General features: G+C 36.6%; 2 protein-coding genes across 3 annotated transcripts in view; one reads left to right on the top strand and one right to left on the bottom strand.

Annotated features, from left to right (window-relative positions):
* Window positions 1-21,528, bottom strand: part of LOC149579410 (putative inactive purple acid phosphatase 1) — an 83,064-nt gene that overhangs the window by 34,728 nt on the left and 26,808 nt on the right. For both annotated transcript variants that reach the window (XM_089832553.1, XM_089832560.1), the window contains one exon: window positions 18,889-19,021. In XM_089832553.1, coding sequence (XP_089688679.1) covers window positions 18,889-19,021 — 133 coding nt within the window. The remainder of the gene's footprint in view (window positions 1-18,888; window positions 19,022-21,528) is intronic.
* On the top strand, window positions 13,526-14,607 carry LOC149579411 (uncharacterized). The gene is made up of 3 exons (XM_089808184.1): window positions 13,526-13,663; window positions 13,759-14,034; window positions 14,130-14,607. Exons 1-3 carry the CDS (start codon window positions 13,610-13,612, stop codon window positions 14,328-14,330), a joined length of 531 nt encoding a protein of 176 aa, XP_089664310.1. The 5' UTR covers window positions 13,526-13,609; the 3' UTR covers window positions 14,331-14,607.

Below are 21,528 nucleotides of genomic sequence, written 5' to 3'. Positions count from 1 at the left end.
AAGAATTCCAATACAACAAGGGCTTTAAATGTGAGAAGAATGATACTAGATGAGGATTGGTGGGGTCTTGTGAGTTATGTGTTGGAAATCACCAAGCCAATAATGGCAATGCTTCGCTTCACAGATAGTGATGAGCCATGCCTTGGGGATATTTATGATTCCATGGATAGTATGCTAGAAAAAATTAAAATGGTAAGTTTTACGCTCTTTTACAACAATTTTTTATTTGAGAGATATCTAGATTCTAAAGTTTGAATTGACATATTCACTAATTATAATTATTATTCATATTTCGTATCTTAGGTTGTGAGGCCTCGCCCCGACCTATCCTAGCCCCGATGATACATTGTTATTTTGATACTCATGCTTGTTATGTCAGAACATTATTGGATACACTGAACATTTTAATGCTATTTTACGATGTGTGATGTCTCACTTCAGTTATTTGATTTTGTCATTTAATGCTTATAAATATGTATTATGATGAAGAAAATGTATGCAACACTAACACTTTTGGTTATGCAAGTCGAAAGGTTAGAAATATGAGTAGAAGTAGATAAACAATTATTTATTGAGAAATGGATGCTTTAATTTATATAATTCCTCTAATATGTAATTCACATTATGCATGTGGTTTTGGACCTACTGATGTGTGCAATGAGTGTGCAGGAAAATTAGCCGAGACAACTCAACGGAAAAGCGGAGCTAAACTACTTGTTAATTTTGTGCTAACCTTATATTGTAATTCTTTAAAGGTTGTAATTTGATCTTACTATTCTCCTAATTTTTAATTGTTCCTAATAAGTCTTTAAAGGCTTAGAAACATTAAATTTAAGTACCCCTATGGATAAGGGTATGGGTGGGGGTACTTTCCAACCCTTTAGCCTCCTAGGTTGACTCTTAGGGTCTCTTAAAAAACCTATTATAGGTTGATTTCGAAAATGGGTTGCTCTTTACTTGGGTTAGTGAAACCAAACCTCCATCTTGAGTTACTTGAAGCTTAGTGGAGTTAAGAACCATACTTAGAGGCATTTTTGGGGGAGTTTAGTTTTTGTCACCCAATCCTCTAGTTTTGGAGGAAGTCTTGAAGATTGAAGGAAGAAAGGGAAGCTCTTCTCAAACCACCATTGCCATAACTCTTTGATGAAGGTAGGAGTTCTTCACTCCATGAATGGTTCTTCATGTGTGTTCATATTTTGAATCTTGCTTGAATCATGTTGGAGGCATTATGTAGTTTTGCATTCTTGTTGTGTGTTGAGAGTGGATTTGGGAGGGATTTCATCTTGTCTTCTTTTGATGTTATTCATATGCCTTCTTGATGTTTGTTTGTTTTTGAGAGGTTTTCATGGGGATGTTCTTGGCAACACTCACCCTTGGATAGGGAAGAAGTGGCCATGCTTGGGGAAAGGGCCTTAGTTGGACCTCAATAGTGTAGAGTCTCCTCTCATGGAGAGAGGAGGGAGAAAGGGTAGGGTGTATGGGCCCCTACTTGTCATCCCATACCTTGTTGTTATTGAGAATTCTTCAATGTGGAAAGCAATGAAAATTCTTGTGGATTTAGCCTCGAAAGGGTCTTGTCAAAGTATGGAAGTTCTTGAAGTTTAGCCTCGAAAGGGCTAAGTGAAGGTATGGTGATAGACTTCTCCTATTGAGAAAATCCACCTTTCCCCTATATTGGTTCATTGTTGGACCTATTGTGCAACCGGGTGGGAATGCATGTTCAATTTGCTTATCTCCTTGTGTTGTTATCTCCATGTTGGTTCTTATCTCTTTCATGTTTTTCCCTTGATGCAATGAAGACATTTGGCAAAAGATTTCTTGTGAAAGCCTTGAAGAAAACTCAATGAATTGTAATATGATGTAAATTGTAATTGAATTTGAGGTAGTGGCAAAGACATCGGGTTTTCTTACTGGTTCTTTCCCGATGGAGCCTTGAACCAGGATGAATAATAGAGGAAAGAAAAGATTATGAAATTTACCTTGCAATGCTCTCATGTGATTTCAAATTTTGGCATATGTATGTGAGAAAAATAGGATGATAGATAATGTCCTTGAATTATGAATTTTCCAAGTTTTCAATTATGTTAATGAAAGGCAATTTGATGTTATAAGTATTAAGAGGAAATGGAATTTCTCATTGTGAGCACAAAGTTAACTCTCTCATTGTAATGGTTAGCTAATGGAAATGTAGATGATTAATTTATGCAATAAAGATGCCAATGGTGTGTACTGAACTTGTGTTTCATGGAAAATGCTAACCAAGAATTCATGCAAGATCCATGTAGATCATTATTTTGAATTTGCAATACATGGTTATGCCAAACTTGCTTAGATAGAATAAGAGAATATACTGCATAACAAATGCTAAACTATTATCAATTTGAATCTAAACAATCTTGAGATTGCATGTTAATAACCTAGACAACAAGTTCAGTCAAAAAAAAAAATAGAATGCCTGCAGGTGAATAAACACTCTCTGGAAAATACATGGGTAACAAAAAAATAACCCCCTTCTAGATTACAGACATTAAAATATTGTTCCTTTTCAAAAAAAATATATATATATAATATCTTTGGTAAACCAAATTCAATTTAAAAAAAAAAAACATAGTCACAATCATAACTATAAATGAATATCTTAAAAGGCAACAAGAAAAGATATTTATATTATTTGTTTTGTTAAAAGCGAACGGGCATTAATTGAGTGTTAGGTCTTGCTTTTAGAAATGTATAAATTTAAATAATAACAAAAAAGTATACACTATTTTATATATTTAAGTCAAGTCATATCTAACTACCCCATCTATCGAATTTCATAAGAGGGAAGCAAATTGGGTTAAAAGTCAACATTTACTTAATGATAATCATCATTGAGTTTTAAGACCTCACTCCAAGTCGATTTCTGTTGGAGACCCTATTTAGTATGTTTCTTAAACCATAGCTCATGCCTAGGAAAGCACACTAGCCTGTCATTTGTGTACTGTGCTGATGTCACTCGGTGACCCCGTCATCTCAAGGGGAAGCAATAAAGTTTTTTTTTGTTTAACCATACCTCATGGCAACCTTTCCCATATTCTTTCCCCCCCTCTGCGTTTGCTTTTTTCTCAATCAATCACTGCACGCAAGGGGAGGCAAGTCTGCCCCAAGCAGTCCTTGGGCAGCGTGAGGTCTCATGGGGGAGCGTGAGGCATTACGAAGGGGAGCCAAGTGGTGGCTAGGCCACTTGGCTAGTAGGTAACCTAGTTTAGATTAGTGTATGATATGTTTTAGTTAGAGTTATTGTCAGATCTAAACAAGATTTGTAATTGTTAAAAGGGTTAGATCAGTAGTTATTATACTCCATTAGAAATAGTTAGTAGTCTAAGTTAGTGCTAGTTTAGTAAAGTCTTAAGTTGTTAGTGTTAGTAGTATGTGGATTTAGGATAGCTTAGTAGAATGTTAGTTAGAATTTAGAATTATGTTTAATTCTAAATTAAGTGCAGTATTATATTTTCTTTTCATGTTAATTTAGATGTGAGTATATATTAATGTGTTTGTTGTTTGAATATTTAAGTAGAGTTAGTTTAAAGGTTTTAATAGGGAATTAGAGTATTTTAAATAAAATAATTTTAGAGTTATATTAACTAGTCTTATATTATTGTGAGTTAAATTAGATTGATTTCAATATTTGCATTCTAATGTTGTATTTAAATTTGGTGATAGTTTTAAATAAAGTCAGACTAACTTATAGATTATTAAATTGAACGTAGTCTTTAACTTTAATTGTAAAGGATAATTAATAAATAAGATTGTTATAGGTATGTTGGAGGATATTATAAAGTAAAATATAGATAGTATAACCGATAACAAGTTACTCCTATTGCATGTGTACACCTTGAGAGAGATTAGATTTTGGACTAAAGTCTTTTAAGTAGTTAGTATGGGTTGAATAGTCAAATTTAACTGATCTGCTAGAGTTTTAAAATTCTCTCAATGTTAAAGGACTTTAATTGTAACGTCGATCAAGATATTAAGTTAAGAAAGGGGACTAGTTAGTTAGTTCATTCTAAGGTTAGTTTGTATATTGATCATAATTTAGAATAAGTAATTACGGGATAGATGTGTTCTGTTAGCATGTTAGTTTTAATTAAGTAACAAATTTAATTAGTATATCCTAAGGGTTTCAAGTACATTGTGTAGTTACATCTTATCTTATAAAATTAGTACTAATCGTGTAGATGTTGCGGATTGATTTATTTAGATTTAAATTAAGTAGAGTTTTAACCAATAAGTATGTTCTGTTTAAAACAAGGTTATGTTAGACTAATGAATTAATGAAACAAATGTTAATATCAGTCTTATAGCGAGAGTTCTAATTAACGATTTATTTCTCCTCAAGTTTATAATCTTAAGATGTAATGTAGAGAACCTTTACTTTAGTTTTGAACACAACATATTAAACTTGGAGTGGTTTAATTTTTAACTTTAAAAAAAAAAAATTGTGTGTGTGTTTTGCCCTAGATTGTGGGCATGGCATTTTGGTATCAGAGCCCGTGTTTCAACACTAGGAACCTAAAACCATTATGCTTCTAAACTTAACTAAAAATTTTAATTGTGTAGAATGCCTCCTGTTACATGGAGCAACCGACGAGGTAGAGGTCGTAGGGCGAGAGGTGGTAGAGCAGGACAGGAGGATGGACCTCCACCTCCACCACCGCCTCCTCCACCACCACCGAACCCGAACCAGGACATTATAGACGCACTTCAGACTTTGATCGGTGTAGTTCAGCAGAGAGTAGTACGTGTAGTTCAGCCAGGTTAGCAGATTCCAGTTGTAGAAGCGGAAGGACCCGGAGGAGGTGGGCCCAGAGTCAGAGAGAGGACTAGGAGTCCCCCGCCGAGACAGTTGGAGGGGCAGGGTGAGCACGAGGAAGAGTCAATACACTAGAGAGGACCCCCACTTGACAGACCTCCTAGACATATAGGAGATGATATCAGGGAATTGGTTCGACTCGGGCCACCATTATTTACCGGTTCCACTGAGGGGACAGTAGCAGAGGCATGGTTGCAGAGCCTACAGCGGTGCTTTGGATTACGTCCATATGGAAGTAATCTAAAGGCACGACTAGCAGTTCATCAGTTGAGGGGAGATGCCTCCAATTGGTGGCATCAGGAGGAGATCATTGGAGGAGTGAGCATGGATACCCTCACCTAGGAGTCATTCCTAGAGAGGTTCAAGGAGAGGTACCTGTCTGAGCATTTCAAGCAGAAGCAGATAGAGGAATTTCATTCACTACATCAGAGGGGTCTCACCGTGGCTCAGTATGAGAGCAGGTTTCTCGAGCTCCTTCCTTATGTCGAGTACATGAAGGACGAGAAACTACGAGTGCATCGATTTATCATGGGCCTGAATTTCTCACTTCAGGGTCCAGTTCGGATGGCCTTCCCTACCACCTTCAGACAGGTTGTTGAGATGGCACTAGTGGTAGAGGACACTCGAGGTAGACAGGAGTCACGGGATCGGTTTCAGAACCGAAACTCTACCTAGCAGAAACCCTCTTGGAAAGGGAATCAGAACTACACAGCAGGGTCCTCTAAGGGCCAACAGTCTCAGCAGCAGAAACCCCAGCAGTAGCAGCAGAAACCCTCACAGGGTTATCAGGGCTCCAAGCCCAAGCAATGGCATTCACAGGGTCCAAGGCAGGATCAGAAAGTACAGACCCCACAGTCACAGCCAACGAAGACTCAGCAGTCTTCTAGGGGTGGATTCAGTGGATCTAGCAAGTCAGGAGGCCCACAGCAGTCTGGACCACAAGGTGCCCGATCCTATACACGAGGACCATGTTACACTTGTGGTGGCATGGGGCATATTGCTAGAGAGTGTTCTCAAGGACAGTCCTCTAGTGGTCAGAGAGGGGCATTTTCAGAGCCGACAGTTGGCGACGTAGGCAGATCCCATAGAGTTTTTGCAGCGGTTGACAACCGCCAGGCCGAGCATCAGGCCACAGTTATTGAGGCTACAGGTAGTATACTAGGTAGCATGGTTACTATTTTATTTGATTCTGGAGCTACTGATTCTTTTGTATCTCTTTTCGTCGTGGAGCGTTGCGGGCTAGTGGCAATTAGTCAGGATGTCAGCTGGGAGGTAGAGTTAGCCTCAGGAGCCAGAGTGTCAGTTAGTTCCATGGTGCATAGTTGCCTAATTCAGATTGGAGACATATCCACGATGTCTGATCTAAGTATTACCCCTCTAGGTTCGTATGATGTTGTTCTTGGCATGGATTGGCTGTATGCCCACAACACCAAGATGGATTGTCGACAAAAGAGGGTGGAATGTGTGGATGAGTATGGCATCTCTAGAGTGATCCTTGGGGTTAAGAGACTCATATCCCTTCGTATGATTTTCGCTATGCAGCTTAGACGATGCATGCGAAAGGGATGTCAGTTGTTCGCTATCACCATCAGCGACAGGGAGAAAGATCCAGAGGGGGAGCCATCCCTTGATGATTTTCCTATTTTGCAAGAGTTTGCAGATGTTTTTCCTTCAGAGCTTCTTGGTAGGCCTCCACCTAGAGCAGTGGATTTTCATATTGATCTTGTGCCAGGAGCAGAGCCAGTGTCGAGAGCACCGTACAGGATGACTACCCATGAGCTTAGTGAACTTAAGATTCAGTTGGAGGAACTCTTAGAGAAGGGGCATATTCGACCTAGTGTGTCACCTTGAGGCGCACCAGTGATCTTCGTTAAGAAGAAGGACGAATCACTTAAGTTGTGTATTGATTATCGGCAATTGAACAAAGTAACCATCAAGAACCGATACCCTCTTGCTAGGATTGATGACCTCTTTGATCAGTTGCAGGGCGCTCGAGTATTTTCGAAGATTGATCTCAAGTCAGGTTATCATCAGTTGAGGATTGTGGATAGTGATATCCCTAAGACTGTTTTTTGTACTAGGTATGGTCACTACGAGTTCACTGTGGTACCATTTGGCCTCACGAATGCTCCAGCTGTATTCATGAGCCTCATGAATGGAGTATTTCGTACCTTTTTGGATAAGTTTGTGGTTGTTTTCTTGGATGACATCTTGATATATTCACATGATAAGGAGCACGAAGAGCACTTGAGACAGGTATTGCAGAAATTGAGGGAGAACCAGTTGTTTGGCAGCTTGTCGAAGTGTGCATTCTTTAGACCTGAGATACGTTATTTGGGTCATGTCATATCAGGCGATGGTGTCTCAGTAGACCCATCGAAGATTAGGGCCATCATGGATTGGCCGGCACCCACCAGTGTCATTGAGGTGAGGAGCTTTATGGGACTAGCAGGGTATTATCGACGCTTCATTTCAGGATTCTCCAGATTGGCACATCCCATCACATCTCTTCAGAGGAAGGGAAAGAAGTATGAGTGGACAGAGAAGTGTGATAGAGCTTTTCAGGAGCTTAAGAGAGCCCTCACGAGTGCACCGATTCTTGCAGTACCAGATCCATCTACGGACTTCGTGGTGTGCACTGATGCATCCTTGGATGGTATAGGGGCAGTCCTTATGCAGGATGGCCGACCCATCTCCTTTGAGTCTAGGAAGTTGAAGACTCATGAACTCAACTACCCTACTCACGACCTAGAGCTTGCGGCAGTAGTTCATGCCTTAGTGAGGTGGCGACACTTTCTACTGGGTCATAGATTTGAGCTTCATTCCGACCACCAGAGCTTACAGTACATATTCACACAGCCAAACCTTAATGCTAGGCAGAGAAGGTGGATGGAGTTCCTTTGTGAGTACGATTTTGATGTTCATTACATCAAGGGGAAGGAGAATGTAGTTGCGGATGCCTTAAGTAGAAGGCGCCATGAGTTATCATCAATGACTACTTGTACTGATCTGAGGGAAAAGATTCTTTAGCACTTGCCAGCAGATGAGCTTTATTCAGAGGTTAGTCAAGTGGTGCGTTCTCAGAGACCCTTAGAAGGGAAGTATTCAGAGTATTCCTTGGAGTTCGACGGACTCTTGCGCCATAGAGGACGTATGTATGTACCCCTCACTGGGCGCGAGTTCATTATACTTGAGGCTCACAGAGCACCTTATGCAGCGCACCCCGGTGTTAAGAAGTTACATGCAGATTTGAGGCAGTTATATCATTGGCCAGGCATGAGAGTGCAGATTGCTAACATAGTTGCGAGATGCCTTGAGTGTCAGAGGGTGAAGGCAGAGCATTGGCATCCCAGTGGGCTCCTTCAACCTCACGAGATCGCTGAGTGGAAGTGGGATGTTATATCTATGGACTTTATTGTTGGTCTTCCCTTGTCGTCTCATCGCCATGATGCCATTTTGGTGACAGTTGACACATTGACCAAGGTTTCCCACTTCTCTCCCGTGCGTACTACATATACAGCACGGAACATAGCGCAGATATTTCTTCGAGATATTGTTAGACTTCATGGCATTCCCCGTAAGATCATCTCCGATAGGGACTCTTTGTTCACCTCGTCCTTTTGGAGAGAGTTGCAGTTGGCATTGGGCACTAAGCTCAATTTTAGTACAGCGTACCATCCTCAGACCGATGGGCAGACCGAGCGAGTGAATCAAGTTTTGGAGGACATGTTGCGTATGTACGTGATGGACCATCAGGTCAAGTGGGAGGAATACCTACACCTTGTCGAGTTTGCCTATAACAATGGGCACCATTCTTCCATAGGTATGCCGCCTTATGAGGCCTTGTATGGAAGACCTTGCAGGACGCCGTTGAGTTGGGACAGGATCGAGGACCGAGCATCTATTAGCCCTCAGTTGGTTAAGGAGATGGAGCAGCAGGTGACTCTGATTAGACAACGCCTGAGAGAGGCACAGGATCGACAGAAGAAGTATGCAGATGCGAAGAGGATAGATCGGGAATATCAGGTTGGCGATAGAGTTTTCTCAAGGGTGCGGCCACATAAGAGTCCGATTCGATTCGGAAAGGGCTCTAAGTTGGCGCCCCGGTTCGTTGGACCGTTCGAGATCCTAGAGAGGATAGGACCAGTTGCCTACCGTTTAGCCCTGCCACCTAGCCTGTCACGCATCCACGATGTGTTTCACATTTTCATACTTAGAGGATACATTTATGATGAGTCTCATATTATAGATTGGGATGCCTTGCAGGTGGAGTCGGACGGCCAGTTAGCGCTACAGCCCATCCGTATTATTGCCTGACGGACCCTAGCACTTCGAGGTCGAGAGCTGGACCAGGTTAGAGTCCAGTGGGATTGCTATGATGAGGTTACGACTTCTTGGGAGGATGCAGCGCAGATGCGAGCACATTACCCTTATCTTTTTGATGAACTCCAGGGGGAAGTTCATGCCTTGGGGGGGAGGATGTGAGGCCTCGCCCCAACCTATCCTAGCCCCGATGATACATTGTTATTTTGATACTCATGCTTGTTATGTCAGAACATTATTGGATACACTGAACATTTTAATGCTATTTTACGATGTGTGATGTCTCACTTCAGTTATTTGATTTTGTCATTTAATGCTTATAAATATGTATTATGATGAAGAAAATGTATGCAACACTAACACTTTTGGTTATGCAAGTCGAAAGGTTAGAAATATGAGTAGAAGTAGATAAACAATTATTTATTGAGAAATGGATGCTTTAATTTATATAATTCCTCTAATATGTGATTCACATTATGCATGTGGTTTTGGATCTACTGATGTGTGCAATGAGTGTGCAGGAAAATTAGCCGAGACAACTCAACGGAAAAGCGGAGCTAAACTACTTGTTAATTTTGTGCTAACCTTATATTGTAATTCTTTAAAGGTTGTAATTTGATCTTACTATTCTCCTAATTTTTAATTGTTCCTAATAAGTCTTTAAAGGCTTAGAAACATTAAATTTAAGTACCCCTATGGATAAGGGTATGGGTGGGGGTACTTTCCAACCCTTTAGCCTCCTAGGTTGACTCTTAGGGTCTCTTAAAAATTCTATTATAGGTTGATTTCGAAAATGGGTTGCTCTTTACTTGGGTTAGTGAAACCAAACCTCCATCTTGAGTTACTTGAAGCTTAGTGGAGTTAAGAACTATACTTAGAGGCATTTTTGGGGGAGTTTAGTTTTTGTCACCCAATCCTCTAGTTTTGGAGGAAGTCTTGAAGATTGAAGGAAGAAAGGGAAGCTCTTCTCAAACCACCATTGCCATAACTCTTTGATGAAGGTAGGAGTTCTTCACTCCATGAATGGTTCTTCATGTGTGTTCATATTTTGAATCTTGCTTGAATCATGTTGGAGGCATTATGTAGTTTTGCATTCTTGTTGTGTGTTGCGGGTGGATTTGGGAGGGATTTCATCTTGTCTTCTTTTGATGTTATTCATATGCCTTCTTGATGTTCGTTTGTTTTTGAGAGGTTTTCATGGGGATGTTCTTGGCAACACTCACCCTTGGATAGGGAAGAAGTGGCCATGCTTGGAGAAAGGGCCTTAGTTGGACCTCAATAGTGTAGAGTCTCCTCTCATGGAGAGAGGAGGGAGAAAGGGTAGGGTGTATGGGCCCCTACTTGTCATCCCATACCTTGTTGTTATTGAGAATTCTTGAATGTGGAAAGGAATGAAAATCCTTGTGGATTTAGCCTCGAAAGGGCCTTGTGAAAGTATAGAAGTTCTTGAGGTTTAGCCCCAAAAGGGCTAAGTGAAGGTATGGTGATAGACTTCTCCTATTGAAAAAATCCACCTTTCCCCTATATTGGTTCATTGTTGGACCTATTGTGCAACCGGGTGGGAATGCATGTTCAATTTGCTTATCTCCTTGTGTTGTTATCTCCATGTTGGTTCTTGTCTCTTTCATGTTTTTCCCTTGATGCAATGAAGACATTTGGCAAAAGATTTCTTGTGAAAGCTTTGAAGAAAACTCAATGAATTGTAATATGATGTAAATTGTAATTGAATTTGAGGTAGTGGCAAAGACATCGGGTTTTTTTACTGGTTCTTTCCCGATGGAGCCTTGAACCAGGATGAATAATAGAGGAAAGAAAAGATTATGAAATTTACCTTGCAATGCTCTCATGTGATTTCAAATTTTGGCATATGTATGTGAGAAAAATAGGATGATAGATAATGTCCTTGAATTATGAATTTTCCAAGTTTTCAATTATGTTAATGAAAGGCAATTTGATGTTATAAGTATTAAGAGGAAATGGAATTTCTCATTGTGAGCACAAAGTTAACTCTCTCATTGTAATGGTTAGCTAATGGAAATGTAGATGATTAATTTATGCAATAAAGATGCCAATGGTGTGTACTAAACTTGTGTTTCATGGAAAATGCTAACCAAGAATTCATGCAAGATCCATGTAGATCATTATTTTGAATTTGCAATACATGGTTATGCCAAACTTGCTTAGATAGAATAAGAGAATATACTGCATAACAAATGCTAAACTATTATCAATTTGAATCTAAACAATCTTGAGATTGCATGTTAATAACCTAGACAACAAGTTCAGTCAAAAAAAAAAAGAGAATGCCTGTAGGTGAATAAACACTCTCTGGAAAATACATGGGTAACAAAAAAATAACCCCCTTCTAGATTACAGACATTAAAATATTGTTCCTTTTCAAAAAATATATATATATATATCTTTGGTAACCAAATTCAATTTTAAAAAAAAAACATAGTCACAATCATAACTATAAATGAATATCTTGAAAGGCAACAAGAAAAGATATTTATATTATTTGTTTTGTTAAAAGCGAACAGGCATTAATTGAGTGTCAAGTCTTGCTTTTAGAAATGTATAAATTTAAATAATAACAAAAAAGTATACACTATTTTATATATTTAAGTCAAGTCATATCTAACTACCCCATCTATCGAATTTCATAAGAGGGAAGCAAATTGGGTTAAAAGTCAACATTTACTTAATGATAATCATCATTGAGTTTTAAGACCTCACTCCAAGTCGATTTCTGTTGGAGACCCTATTTAGTATGTTTCTTAAACCATAGCTCATGCCTAGGAAAACACACTAGCCTGCCATTTGTGTACTGTGCTGATGTCACTCGGTGACCCCGTCATCTCAAGGGGAAGCAATAAAGTTTTTTTTTGTTTAACCATACCTCATGGCAACCTTTCCCATATTCTTTCCCCCCCTCTGCGTTTGCTTTTTCCTCAATCAATCACTGCACGCAAGGGGAGGCAAGTCTGCCCCAAGCAGTCCTTGGGCAGCGTGAGGTCTCATGGGGGAGCGTGAGGCATTAAGAAGGGGAGCCAAGTGGTGGCTAGGCCACTTGGCTAGTAGGTAACCTAGTTTAGATTAGTGTATGATGTGTTTTCGTTAGAGTTATTGTCAGATCTAAACAAGATTTGTAATTGTTAAAAGGGTTAGATCAGTAGTTATTATACTCCATTAGAAATAGTTAGTAGTCTAAGTTAGTGCTAGTTTAGTAAAGTCTTAAGTTGTTAGTGTTAGTAGTATGTGGATTTAGGATAGCTTAGTAGAATGTTAGTTAGAATTTAGAATTATGTTTAATTCTAAATTAAGTGCAGTATTATATTTTCTTTTCATGTTAATTTAGATGTGAGTATATATTAATGTGTTTGTTGTTTGAATATTTAAGTAGAGTTAGTTTAAAGGTTTTAATAGGGAATTAGAGTATTTTAAATAAAATAATTTTAGAGTTATATTAACTAGTCTTATATTATTGTGAGTTAAATTAGATTGATTTCAATATTTGCATTCTAATGTTGTATTTAAATTTGGTGATAGTTTTAAATAAAGTCAGACTAACTTATAGATTATTAAATTGAACGTAGTCTTTAACTTCAATTGTAAAGGATAATTAATAAATAAGATTGTTATAGGTATGTTGGAGGATATTATAAAGTAAAATATAGATAGTATAACCGATAACAAGTTACTCCTATTGCATGCGTACACCTTGAGAGAGATTAGATTTTGGACTAAAGTCTTTTAAGTAGTTAGTATGGGTTGAATAGTCAAATTTAACTGATCTGCTAGAGTTTTAAAATTCTCTCAATGTTAAAGGACTTTAATTGTAACGTCGATCAAGATATTAAGTTAAGAAAGGGGACTAGTTAGTTAGTTCATTCTAAGGTTAGTTTGTATATTGATCATAATTTAGAATAAGTAATTAAGGGATAGATGTCTTCTATTAGCATGTTAGTTTTAATTAAGTAACAAATTTAATTAGTATATCCTAAGGGTTTCAAGTACATTGTGTAGTTACATCTTATCTTATAAAATTAGTACTAATCGTGTAGATGTTGCGGATTGATTAATTTAGATTTAAATTAAGTAGAGTTTTAACCAATAAGTATGTTCTGTTTAAAACAAGGTTATGTTAGACTAATGAATTAATGAAACAAATGTTAATATCAATCTTATAGCGAGAGTTCTAATTAACGATTTATTTCTCCTCAAGTTTATAATCTTAAGATGTAATGTAGAGAACCTTTACTTAAGTTTTGAACACAACATATTAAACTTAGAGTAGTTTAATTTTGAACTTTAAAAAAAAAAAATTGTGTGTGTTTTGCCCTAGATTGTGGGCATGACATAGGTCATACAGAGGAGGGAGAATGATCCTAAGGACACCCTTTACAAGAAGGTGGAAAAAATTGTTCATCGTCGATGGAACAAGATGACCACACCTTTGCACCTCCTTGCATATGCTCTATCCCCGAGGTACTGTAGTCCTTATCAAATGTTTGTGCTTATTTTATCCAATGTTTGTGCTATTGATATTTGATAGTGTTCAATTGTCTTTTGTTATCCCCAAGTACTATAGTGCAGATGTACTTCACCTTCCAGGTAGAGTGCCACCATTTAGAGATGCAGAGGTTGTAGATGGGTATAAGAGGGCACTAGCTAAGATATTCCAAGATCCAGAGATTGGGGCAATTGTGAGGAGTGAATTTGCTGCTTTCAACTCAGGTGAGGATTTCCACCCTATTGCCATAGCAGACCAAAGCAGGATGGGTGCCATCAAATGGTGGTACCTTCATGGGCAAGCCTTCACGTACCTCCAACCTCTTGCCATAAAGGTCCTATCCCATGTAAGTTTGTAAAATTAAGCTTAAGGTTAACATTCTCAATTCTCTGAATTTATTTATCTTGATTGTTGTATGGATAATTTTTAATTTCTCTTTAGGTTGCCAGCTCTTCTGCAGCTGAGCGAAATTGGAGTACTTACTCCTTTATCCATTCAGTCAAACGCAACCGGTTGGCTCCAAAAAACTCAGAAGACCTTGTGTTCATTCACAACAATTTGCGCTTGTTGTCACAGAAGGATCTTAAGTACAAGAAGGGGCCTGAAAAGCTTTGGGATGTAGCACCTGAGACTCCTGATTGAGATATGACCATCTGGGATCTTGCTAGATCCACTTTGATTGATGTGGATGATGAGGAGGAGGATTATGAGTTAACAATCCCCTCTACTACTAGTGGTTTGGGTTCCTCTACTGATACAGATGTAGCACTTGTAGCTCATCAGTACCCCTCTGATGCGGTTTTCTTGAAAATCCATTTGATGATTAAATCAAAAACTTTAGTGTTGACTCTTGACTCTTTTATGAGTAAATCATGTTATAAACTTTAAGTTTAATGATCTATATTTTGAATGTTACAAACTTTCACTTTCAGTAATTCAATGTGAATGTGTTGATTTTCTTTATAATTGTGAAACTAGATTAATTATCAATGTCATTGATCAAGTATACTAGATTCATAGATGCATACTAGAATCATAGATTCATACTATGAAATGATTTAGTTTTAGAATTATGTATATTTCTCTTATTTTTTAGTGTGTGTATATATATATATATATGCACGAATCCTCCACGAATCATAATTGGGGGAAAAAAAAATCCTGAATCCATGGATCCGATTCACGTGCCCGAATCGGATTTGTGTCACGAATCGGCAACTAAGATTATTATATTATTATATAATAATATATAATGCATAATATATAATACATATTATATTACATATACCATATATATTAGATATATAATGCATAATATATAATATATATTATATATATAAGATACTTATCTTAAGAACAATTTATCATCAATGAGGTAGCTTTAATAAAATCAATCCGATAGAGACTACAACAAAATCATGCCCCTGAGCTTATGTAAGTCATAGACATACATACATACATACACACACACGTGTATATATATATATATATATATATATATATATATATATATATATATATATATATATATATATATATATATATATATATATATATATATATATATTCGGTAGTTGGCTTGGTCAGTTCATCATCACAACCCTCGTGAGCTCACAGTGGGATTTGAGGGTCACAGTTATGGAGTTATTAGACTTTTTGGTGGCCTATGGTGAGTTTTGACTCTTTTTTGAGGGGCTTTCTATTTATAGTAAGTTAACAGTTGGTTCTGATGAGCTCAATTCAATTAGAGGAGTTGAGCGATGGTCTCAGTTTTTATTTCTAGCTTCTTGTTTGGGCTCCAAGAATCTTGGAGGGAGCTTCTATTTTTAGTAAGTCATCTTGTCATGTTCATTCATCGTACTTCTTCATCAGGATCACTCTTATGTTGTCAGATTTTGATTCTGATGCTTTAGTTGTTTTTGCAAGACGGGTGAATTATTATTATTATTCAATTAAATATGCTGAGGTTACTATTTTTGTTGGTATTGTATGTTGGCCACATCAGTATCATAGCTTGTTGGAACTGGGTTGAAAAAGTTTAATCTTGGGCACAAGAAACAATGGCCTCACATGTAAGAATATCATGATATAATTGAAAAGGTTATTTTTGGGAGCCAAAAGGAAATTAATAGATTATATTGTGTGCCTAAGCATATAGAAAAAAGACTTTTAAGTGAAAGGTGTGTAGCTGAAGCTAAGTTGCAAAATGGAGATTATAAATATGGCTCCCATTTATGAGAATTCATTTTTCAATTGTCTATTTGCTTTTTGATTGTTCTCTTGATAGGGTTTATGAGTTTTCTGTATTTCAATTCTCTCGCTGAGGTATAAAGGTTTGAATCAAAGTTATGCATCAATCCATTGCTGGAGTATAGTGCGATTGATTTTGTTTATCTGATGTAAGGAGTGTCCTCTTACTGTGTTAATTGTGGCTCAGAGGGCAGAATTATCCTGGAGAGTTTGGTAATTTTAATCTCTAATTATTGGTAACTGGTAATTTCTGATTCAGATTTCACAAGGCTGTACATTTGCATTTGGCTGAAGATATAAACTATATGTGATTGCAAGTGGAAATCCCTTATTACTGTTTCACATCCTCAACTTGGTGTCAAGTGTCTGCTGTAGCATGGGAATTCTCTTGCATTCTGGGCATTAGAGTGGTGTCTCCATCACCAGTAGATAAGTGCCATCATTTCTGATATTGTAGGTGCCAAGAGTGCGTTTTTTTAATCATAATTACAGTCTGGCCTTGGCATTGCTCGTGTCTGGGATGTGGAGGAAGTTTGGGCTGAATGAAACTCTGTCCGTGGCTGCTATAATGATGCCTGGGCGTTTTCCTTTGGAGCTGATGTTGAATGCCAACATTGGCATCATCACCATACTGTTTCACATCCTCAACTTGGCGTCAAGTGTCTGCTGTAGCATGGGAATTCTCTTGCATTCTGGGCATTAGAATGGCGTCAACATCACCAGTAGATAAGTGCCATCATTTCTGATATTGCAGGCGCTAAGAATGCATTTTTTATCATCATTACAGTCTGTCCTTGGCATTGCTCATGTCCGGGATGTGGAGGAAGTTTGGGTTGAATGAAACTCTGTCCGTGGCTGCTATAATGATGCTGCTATACAAAGTTACATAATATTTAAGTATATTATTTTTATCAAATTAATATATATAATTATATCGATTGATATATAACGGTAATGCAATATAGATGAATTGTTAAATAAATATATAATAACAAATCTATTATTATAGTTATGATAATATATCATTATTATAAATATAGTTTTAACGTAAGTATATAACATTAATATGATTCCATATAAATGTGTGATTATATGAATTTAATAATTAATCTAACCAACCTATCTTAAATACATATTATAATTAAAATCTAAATATATGCTAAATATAAAATTATGAATAGTCAGAACCTTTACCTTATACAGATATATTAGGAAGAAAAATGAATAAAAGAAAGCATAGATTCTGATTTGAGAGGCTTAGCAGACAATTAATAAATAACTAGTGTTTGGGAATCCTAACATCATTCACCTATTTATCAACTGCAATGCTACAGGGGGGTGACACTTCGTACATACCAAAGAAGTATCTGATAGAGCAATCAATGTGATCAATCCTTTGCAGACAGCAAAAAAGGTAGAATAATAGATGTACAAAAAAAATCAGACATCAAATGTTGACAAAGGTCTATATCACCATCAGAGACAAAGAGAGATCGCGAACCAAATAAACAAAGGAATCACAGACCGAATAAAAAGGAGATCTACAGAGATATCAACAAGTATTTTTCAATATACAATCGATACTGAGAATACATATTCAGGAAATCATACCATGAATGAAATGTTATGAGATATCCCCTCTTGCAGGGAACAATATCTGATACAATCAGCATCAATCCAAACTGGGGGAGTAATAAAAAAGAAACAAAAATAAGAGTAGACAAAAAGAAAAGGAAATAGAAAGCAGAGACGAACACCATTAACAGAAGGCCACATCAGACCACTAGTGCAGTGTACATATCAACGTTCATAATTGCAATGCAATCATGGAGGGAGAAACATGAACTGGGCAGCGGCTTGATAGTAGCAATTGGAAAGACTGACAATATTATACAAAGGGAGATAGGACAGAGGGGAGAATATAAGAAAGATACGTGGAAGATATAATGATACTGGAAATTGACACTCATACCACCATTTCACATGTCAGCAAGCAATGAGCGCATAAGAGTTGAGAATAAGAGCCTTGAATGGAAGTCGATCTCTTTTCTTATTTTATTCCATCCCGTACACGAGCAGTAGCTTCTTGAAGATAATCGAGGTGTATGTTAGAGTATCAAGTGGGAAGAAACATATACATGTATAGAGCAGATTGAAAGGGGCATGTACAGATCTAAGTGGAAATAACATAAAGAACAGAATCCGTAGATATCTGACATTGGATTCAAATTTGTAGAGACTAATTCCCAATTAGATTATTATATCTGAATGGGCAATTTCATGTCAGACTCACAGCTTTCATTACATTATTAGAAGGAAATTAATCAGGAACATACAAGAACATTCTGGATAATGGGAAGGGTAAAAATCAGACTGTAAATTCATAGAGTAGCAGACCTTTATTCAGGTGCAATTTGACCATTATTGAGAGATATTACCATTTGATAAAACATATATTTGACAAGTCGTCAAGCTGATCAATAGTGGAGCATTAACATCCAGCAAGATAAATAAGAAAAATGCAATTCATATTAAGCTTTTGAAGAGTATAGATATACTGATTGAAGATCATTCTTACATAAGACAAATCAATAAAATAAACTATGTAGCAGTGGCCTTATTCTTGGGATAGTAATAGTATCAATGCCATATTGACTATTACATCATTTACATTCATAACATATATTTTTAAAAGATAATAAAGATTTTGAATTAAAGAAATTTCATATAATTTGGGATTAGTAGTCAATTGTCCCTTATAGAAATATAGTCAAGGAAGGGTGAGCATATATTGAATTAATATTTTGATCAAGATAACTTTAAAGATTGCACCTTTTTAATTTACTGTGACGAATCACAAGTTTGTAGTGCAACTTATTTCTGTTTTGCGTTCTTATTGTTCTACAGTAAAAGTATTCAAAACAGAGCCAAAGACAGTGAATATGAGTACCACACATGCTCCTCCGATTAAATGTCAATGTCACAGCAGGAGACAAAGATGTTGACTCTTCTCCCTCAGGACCCCAGTGAACAACCGCCATTGCTTCCTGAATCCCATAACCACTGGTCCATGTAACTGTCATCTGTATATTCAGAGCACAAATTTGGCTTCCAAGTTATTCAAGTACAGAACAGAGAACTGTACAGTCAAGTCCAAAGAATATAAATACTTTTGCTAATTACAATATACACAAAACCACACCATAAACCCATATAGATGCTTTTTTGCATGTACATCTTGCTACAATAAAGATACTGTCCTATGGTACAATTAAAGCACATGATATCCACTTAATTGTCCTTTATTTATAAGCCCCTTGGTCATTTTTAAACTCTTATATGGATATTAAGATTTATCTTTTGCAGGTTATCTTGAGTAGAAACCTTTGTTGCCGATCTAACTTGTAAGTTTTGATTGAGTCCCAAATGATATTAACTCAAAAACTTCAGACAAATGCATTCCATACAGTAATATGAATTAGTTTATCAAGTCATTCACATTTCAAAGACCGACTCAGACAAAATTGGCAGGCCATTGACTTGGACTCCATGGTCAGGAAAAAAATAGCACATTATAAAAACATTCCTATTCATAAAATGAACTTAAATTACATGCAAAATAAAAAATGACAATTTTACATTGCTGGGAAAGTTCTTGAAAGATCATTCAAATCAACAACTAAAAAATGTTTCAAAAGACAAATTTGAAAAACAAAATAGATTTTTTTCTACTAGTTAGAGATTTTCTCAATTGTACTCCATACGAATTTGAAAAAACTTGGCAGTCTGATTTCCTGCAAGAAATTGACAAAGCCCTGTCTCACAAATACTCACAAGTCTGCAAGTAACTCTGTGGGTCCTTAAAATATGAAATCTTCCATACACTAATACAAAAGTCTTCAACAGAGCTCAAATTTTTTAACAAAGTCTATTAAAAGATGGAACTTAGTTATTAAAATCTTAGTTATTCGGACTTGTAATTGTACTTGAAACTAATGATTTACTTGTTTTTGTTTTTACTATTTCAATTGTATGGTAAAATTTACGATCTTCTCAAGATAAATAAATTACATCTATAGTGAAAGACAATGATATCCTCAAAGATTTAGTTTGACCATTTGTAATGTTCCCTTTCTGATCTTATAAGATTTGAGAATGATTCCTCTCAATTGCAAATGATTTCGTTTTCTAAACACTTGCAAATAAAGCTAATTGCCTTAAGTTTATGCAAGAAATTGTATTCTCATCAAATGTATGAAATGAACACAATACAAAAATGTAATGAATTCTGATTCAGTCTCTCCTCCTTATACAAATTCTTAGATTATGCAAGATCAACATCAATGTGACTATCCAAAGTATATTGAATGTATGGAACACTCCTTGAGCTGCTTGTTATGTCTGATGCACTTTTGTTTCTTCTCACTATAATATTTATAATGTCAACAAGATCTATTGTTGATTTTGGTTATTCAGTGTTGATTGGATTTAAATAATGAGTCCCTCATTCATTCAACTTGTGATGCTATTCTTCTAAGTACTATTAACCTTTATCTGCTGGAAATCAAATTTTTGCTGCTATGATTCTTCAAACCCTTTTGACTTATTTTCCCGAGCTCATGCTTTCCATCAGTTCTAGTCGACTGAATGAGATAATTAACTCATTTATTGTTCTATCTATAACAGTTGCATATGAGATGTATGTGTCTATTGAAGTGGATGAATCTATGCCTTTGTAATCACACAAGGGAACTTGAATCCTTCTACCAAATATTTATGTGTTGTAAATAATAATAGTGAGTACCCAAAAGGTATGTATTCTCTGCCGCTGTAGTAGCCGTATGTGGGTGTACGAAGATGGGCATATATGCAGCAATCTTTTCAGTTTGATCTCTATATCTTATTTTTGTATATTTATAAACTCTGATTATAGTTATTAATCTCCTGTATATCTTATACGCTTTTCACCAACAATGAGTAAAGAAAACAATGTTCGATCCTGTGATTGTAGGATGCTGACTGTCCATCTTCCATTCTGTACCCTCACTCAAATGATGGAATTATATATATATATATGAATTATATATATTATTCAAACTCTCTCATTTGTTGATGACTAGTTTAAATTGATACTTAATGTTGTTAAATTGGTGCCTATTACTTCTGAGGCATCTTGAATAATTTGTGTCGATCCATTTGTTATTCTCAATGTTTGTTACTATTACCAGTGTGATTAGGATTTGTCGATGTTGAGTAAGAATTCTACAATGATTCAGTCCTCATTCATATTTCAACTCCTAGTACTATAAGCATCCTCTTCACTGAGCTGTGGAAGTATTTTCATTCATTATTTTGATTGTATCCTTGCTCCTTGCAGACCCATTCGTGTGTCTCTACATAATCCTTGTCAGCGATATCCCTTAAATGTTGTGACTTATATACCTAGTCAATGGTCGACTGTTGTTGATTGTCATCACATCCTTTGATGCTGGTTTTGATAACTATATTGATTATGCAGTCCATAGTTTGATAATGTTACAGAGCTAAAACTCTTAAATTATTTGTTGTAAAATTAAATGGAAACGTACTC

This window comes from Cupressus sempervirens, chromosome 1 (assembly GCF_028749045.1).
Source record: "Cupressus sempervirens isolate cs-2001-9-10 chromosome 1, ASM2874904v1, whole genome shotgun sequence".
In the NCBI taxonomy this organism is placed as follows: domain Eukaryota; kingdom Viridiplantae; phylum Streptophyta; class Pinopsida; order Cupressales; family Cupressaceae; genus Cupressus; species Cupressus sempervirens.
The sequence above is the reverse complement of the archived record's forward strand: the minus strand, read 5'-3'. Positions and strand labels throughout refer to the sequence as shown.